Source organism: Polypterus senegalus, chromosome 15, assembly GCF_016835505.1.
Source record: "Polypterus senegalus isolate Bchr_013 chromosome 15, ASM1683550v1, whole genome shotgun sequence".
NCBI classification, from domain to species: Eukaryota; Metazoa; Chordata; class Cladistia; order Polypteriformes; family Polypteridae; genus Polypterus; species Polypterus senegalus.
Window position 1 is genome coordinate 100,055,721 of NC_053168.1, and position 6,000 is coordinate 100,061,720.

General features: G+C 38.1%; 1 protein-coding gene across 2 annotated transcripts in view; it reads right to left on the reverse strand.

The window, feature by feature from the left end:
• The window catches only part of herpud2 (HERPUD family member 2), a 28,819-nt gene extending 23,267 nt beyond the window's left edge, over positions 1-5,552 (reverse strand). For both annotated transcript variants that reach the window (XM_039736430.1, XM_039736428.1), the window contains exons 1-2: positions 5,448-5,552; positions 3,435-3,862 (exon numbers count right to left, since the gene is read on the reverse strand). In XM_039736430.1, coding sequence (XP_039592364.1) covers positions 3,435-3,581 — 147 coding nt within the window. In that variant the 5' untranslated portion in view covers positions 3,582-3,862; positions 5,448-5,552. The remainder of the gene's footprint in view (positions 1-3,434; positions 3,863-5,447) is intronic.
• Between the last annotated feature and the right edge of the window lie 448 nt (positions 5,553-6,000).

The window sequence follows — 6,000 nt, forward strand, 5'->3', positions numbered from 1 at the left end:
TTGGCTGGGATTGGCTCCAGTAGACCCCCGTGACCCTTTATTAGGATATAGTGGGATGGATAACTGACTGACTGCAAGGCACCAGTCTATTTTGACATGTAAAACATAGTATTTTTGAAAAGTAAAAATGGAAAAAAAAAATTGCAATATTTATTTTAGATAAACTATAACAGATACTTCAATCACCAAATACTTTTTATAATTCTTCTTTCGGCTGCTCCCGTTACGGGTTGCCACAGCGGATCATCTTCCATATCTTTCTGTCCTCTGCATCTTGTTCTGTTATACCCATCACCTGCATGTCCTCTCTCACTACATCCATAAACCTTTGCTTAGGCCTTCCTCTTTTCCTCTTCCTTAGCATCCTTCTCCCAATATACCCAGCATCTCTCCTCTGCACTTTCTGGTCAGTACCACCGTCTCCAACCCATATAACATAGCTGGTCTCACTACCGTCCTGTAGACCTTTCTTTTCACTCTTGCTGATATCCATCTGTCACAAATCACTCCTGACACTCTTCTCCACCCATTCCACCCTGCCTGCACTCTCTTTTTCACCTCTCTTCCACAATCCCCATTAAATACTTGGGATCAACAGTACAGAGTAAACTCATCCACCTTCGCCAACTCTACACCCGGCATCCTCAACATTCATCTGAATGCCTACAGAAAGAATTTATCATATCATCTTCTCAAATTGTCATGTCAAAGTCTATCCCAGATACATTAGGTTCAAGACAGGAAACACCCCTGGAGAGGGCACCAGTCCACAAGAGGAATAACTTATGCACAGTCAAACACATTCGCAAGAACACAATTTCTAATTGCAATGTGACCTGTCATGAATCACTCTGAGGATGTGGGAAGGAAACTAGAGTACCCTGATGACAAGGTCAGAATGTGCAAACTCCACACAGTAAATTACCTGGCATAGGGCTCTAATACAGGCTGCTGGATCTGTGAAAATACACCACTAATCACTGTGCTACCCTACAGAGCCTGTCTGTCTTAGTCTCTCTTTTATTACTTTTTTGTAGGCATTATTTTTTTATACACAAAGTGTGAAGTATTATCCTAGGAGTGTTTGTTTTTTTAAAAAAAAAAAAAAAAAAATCAATTTAGGTTTGCATAGAATAATGACTGCCGTGGGTTGGAGCCCTGCCTGGGACTGGTTACTGCCTTGCGTCTTGTGTTGGTTGGGATTGGCTCCAGCAGACCCCCGTGACCGTGTTTGAATTCAACGGGTTGGAAAATGGATGGATGGATGGAATAATGACCATGCTTTTCCATTAATCCATCCATTTTTTAAAGTTTTTATATCAAATGATAAGCGCAGCGAAATATTCCTTAATCCTTTTGAATCAAAAGCCAACTTAAAATTGCGTACATATGAATAAGCATTTCACCTCTATCCAGTGAACAACCTCAAACACCTTATAATGTGTGACAATGTCATAAATGCCTTACCAATGATTAAATTTATTAAAATGCCAAGTGAACACTAAGTTTGGAGCAAAAAAGCAACATTTCAAATCCAAAACGAGATACAGATGCTTGAGGTAAAGCGAGAGGCAAAAGCAATTATTTTACTTGGTGCTCTGAAAATTGGGGTTACACATTAATATATACTACTTGACAGAATTGCGCAATGCTGGTCAATAAAGCAGACAAATGAGCAACATTCAACTAAGAGTAGGCCAAGATACTCCTGACCTATCTGCAAGTACTCTCTGTAGGTCCTAGTTGCAGTGAACATAAGCACAGACAGAACTTGCTCCTCTATTGGAATAATATGACTGCACACTGTAGAGATCAAGACAGGGATTGAAGCTGCTGGCAGGGGTCCATGTAGTCATACTTGGTAGCCAATAATGGCATATGAGCTACCTCTCACCAGAACTAAAAACTCAAACATCTCCCTAATAATGGGCTCTTTACATAACACACAGCTGGCAAAATTAGTCTGAGCAATGCCAGACTGCTGAAGTAAACGTATCATTTTAACCAAATGACATACAAAAATGACGATATACAATGCAGGTGCTTTGTCACAGTCCAAAACAAAATTAATGTAAACATATTTTAATATACATTGATGACTAAATGGAATTAAATATTCCTTTTATTGATTGCACTCAAAAGTCTTTCAGTACTACCCTTGTGCTGGACTACATCACTTTTGATGTCTATCATTCTTGTTGTCCTATATTGGTTAACCACTTTTTGCTTAGGTGTCAAGGTTTCCAAAGTTGACATTCGATTAACCTATTTAGGAGCAAGTCTCTCATCAAGCTGAAGGTTGAGTGGGCAGCAGCCTACTAGTTTACACGCAAAAAGAAAAGTTCATTATGTATCCTTTTCATTTTGTATATGTTTAAGAATTGGTTCAGTTGAATTTCTGGATTTAAATGTCTCAATCTGTACAATGATTTCGGAGGAAGGTCAAACCATTTTTCTAAATAAAGCTCCTGATATCCTGAAGTTGTGAGGCAGCAACACCTATTGCTACACAGCTTTACTTAATTTTGTAATTTTCACATTGTCTGTTTTTAGTATAACATTGACCATAGCGGCCAGTTAAACAATGCAAATGTGTAAATACACACTTTGATAATGTTGTTTTAGGCCAAAAAAATAATTACGCACAAAGGTCATAAAAATCATGACTTGATTTGCAACACACACATAGCAACTTTGCTTTTAACATTTAAAGCATTGAACTAAAAAAAAAAAAAAAACAGGTATTGATTTTTGCATTTTTGACAGAATGTGTCAAGTTAAGCTAGCATTAAAGATTGAGGCAGTTTTTTTTCTCTGCTGCTCTACTGTACCACAATCTTTTATTGGTACATGTGCAAAATAGCTTGTTTATTAGCCACATTTGAGTCAAAGATCCATGTCCTACAAAATTTGTGACTACACAGGTAATAGCTGCAAAATTGTAAAGAATGTTTTTTTCTCTGTAGATTGTTAAATTGATAATTGTTGTTATGCTAGCTTAATAGCTCTTCACTTACAGCAGAACAGGTTACAAAAGTTGATCACCACACTTGTTCAAAACAGTCCCCAGACTGGTGCTACTCGATTAGGTTTTCTTCCTATGAAAGTTGCTTTGGATAAAGTGTCTGTTAAGCAAATAAAAAGTACATATTCCAGACATTTCCCCCACGTTCCGTACAGGACAAAACATCCTAAACCCAACCCCCCAAAATGACATAATAAAATACAATAACTTTTGGGACACTAATCCATAGTTCACATGTGGGTAAGTAAGCAAAGAAAAATAAAACCAAACATTTTCAAATCTTCTCACAAGTAAAAATGGTAACTACCTTGAAAGAACGAAATTAAAATCTGGTAATTATGCGACTATCAGTTCTGAAGAGAGATAAATAAACACTGCATATAATTGACTCCAATATCTATTTACTTACCGGTTTACTTGGGTAAACTTTAGAAAGGTGCGATTTCAGTTTTTCCACAGTCCAGTTTAGAAAACAGTTTATAGTTTGATCATCATATTTTTGGTTTGGAGCCTTAATGACCAAGGTCACTGGACTGTCAACTGTATTGTGGTCCATGTTTCATAATAATCAATGCACTTCTTACAAAATCTTGGTTAAATGCTGCTTTCAAGCAGGTTTTCAAGTTTTCACACAATATGGGAAGAGCACAATGGCCTTTGGAAACAGAAAATGTATCCCAAGAAAATCCAGTATTAATATGGCCAAGGAGGTGAAACTGATTGAGATGCCATATCCTATAGGCTGATCATTTTTGTTCAGTTTTAAGAGAGAAGATATCTGGGTCTCACCAAGCAAACCCTTTGCATCACACAGGACCAAGTAGCAACTGGTAATACCTGGAAAACAAAGTCAAATATGACATCTGAATACAGTCTTTGTTTACATACCTCACAAAATCATACATATGCATGGAAATGAATCATAAATAGCAATTTAAAAAAAAAAACAACATTCAGATACTACAAAGTGAAACTCTTAACAATTAAAGTTAATAATCCTCACCCAAGAAAGTTACAATAGAAAAGACGCAAAAAATATAAAATATATCACAGTTCATGACACAAAAGCAATGAACAAACCTAAATTGCGATGTATTGGCATGGCAATGAAAAGGCAAAAATACTCAGGGGCTTGAAAATTTGTATGTAACTATTAGTTAGATCCATTTAGCTCAAGCTGAATGCAACAGCTGATTTTCATTGCAGCACCGCCCTAATTCAAAGGCTAACATTTTTCTCCCATCAATTAACGAGTATTACTAAATAAATAAACCAAAACAGTGACACCACAGAAACTTTTGATTAATGTGTGCAGTATAAATATATTCCCTGTCGCCTTAGCAGAACAGCACTGCTTTACACTTACTAAGTCTAACAATCGGCCCCGGATGGTGAAGCATGGCACTGCTAATAAGCAAATTTCTCAAGTTTTCTTTAGCAGGGTGTGCTACGTTATCTAAAGTTCTGTTGTTTCTGTAAGGCTTACACAACCCTTATGCAGATGTCAAGTTTATGTTGTGCCTAAAAGTGCGCAAACGCACCATGTAAAATGTTCAAAGACAACCATTTTGTAAATTATGCAAGGTCAAGTAACACCATAACAAAATAAAAGTTCACGATATTCACTCTTGCTAGTACTGGATAGAATCTGAAGGGTGCCGAGGATTTTCTAGCAACCTGGGCCACTCCAAATGATAAAGCAGTAAAACAATACTACAAATAAACTAACACGATCTACATATCCTTTTCCTGGCACCTGCTTCATTACAGACGAGTTCTGAAACGCCACTGTCGGGGCCTTTTTAGCTAGCCGACTGTTGAGCAGATCGTTATCTACAACCTCCCTACGTGGTAGGACGTGGTTCAAACCAAACACGAAGTAGGGAAGTTTGGGAGATGCTTTAGGCCACCGGACACTTTCAGCGAGGTCAACAAGCTGGACTGACAAGCAGCTTTTGTTCCATGCATGCTTCATATAGTAGTAACCAACATCATACGACGCATTACACGGCACTAAACGTTACAGCATTGGATATTTTACCAAAGGGTTACTGCACTGTGGGCATCCTTAGACAGGAGAGTCTTCGGTCAGGACAGAATCGAAAAAGGCCGCCCAGTCTGTTAGTCGACATATGACAGCAGTAAAAGAGGTGTTGCTTTCTGTAACGCTACATATAATATATACGGAAATCCAAGATTTATTCGTTAAATTGTTAATAAAAATATGAGACAAAGTCTTGAATTGTCATGCATTATTGTGTCAAAAGCCGCTGGTTCTCTCTAAGTCGCCCGTTGGATATGCAGGCCTTACATTCACATCGGAAATACGATAAATATCTTTGCAGCTGCTAAAATTCTTCTATCGCCGTCGTACTGATACTTCCCAAAACGGACAGCTTGCAAAACTCAAGGCATCACATACCTTACTTCAACACCCGTGTCAAATCACGGGTTCAACGCCCCATTTGCACCCGACTTGTTGTGATCAGCTGTAAGATGGAGTCAGAGCGGATGTTGGCAGCGGAAATACGCCACGAAAGGGCGGGGCCACCTACTTTTTCCGGTGTTTTGAAAGCAGGACTTGTCATGTGTTAGGTCTGCTCCAGCTGTTTCTGTCGGAAAGATTTCTGGGTTAAGCCGAAAGTTTTTACGTAGTTTTGTATAACGGATACCTGACTTCCAATGCACTACTATTCATATTCAAACACTGTAATGTAGGAATAGTGAATCACGTAGCACATTGGCACGATTGTGAAATAATTTCAAAACCTTTTACTCTTCTGAAATACAGGCACTTCCGGGCAGGTGGTGCAAGTTCATTGAGAAGGGTAGACGCTACATTGAGAAATGACATTATCAGTTTTGTTAAGGTTCGTTCCATTTTCTAATAACTCCTATTTTCTAACTTTAACTTGATTCCCTCTCGTATTATTAAAATCACTTTTACACCAATAGTGACGCATTAAGAGGACAAA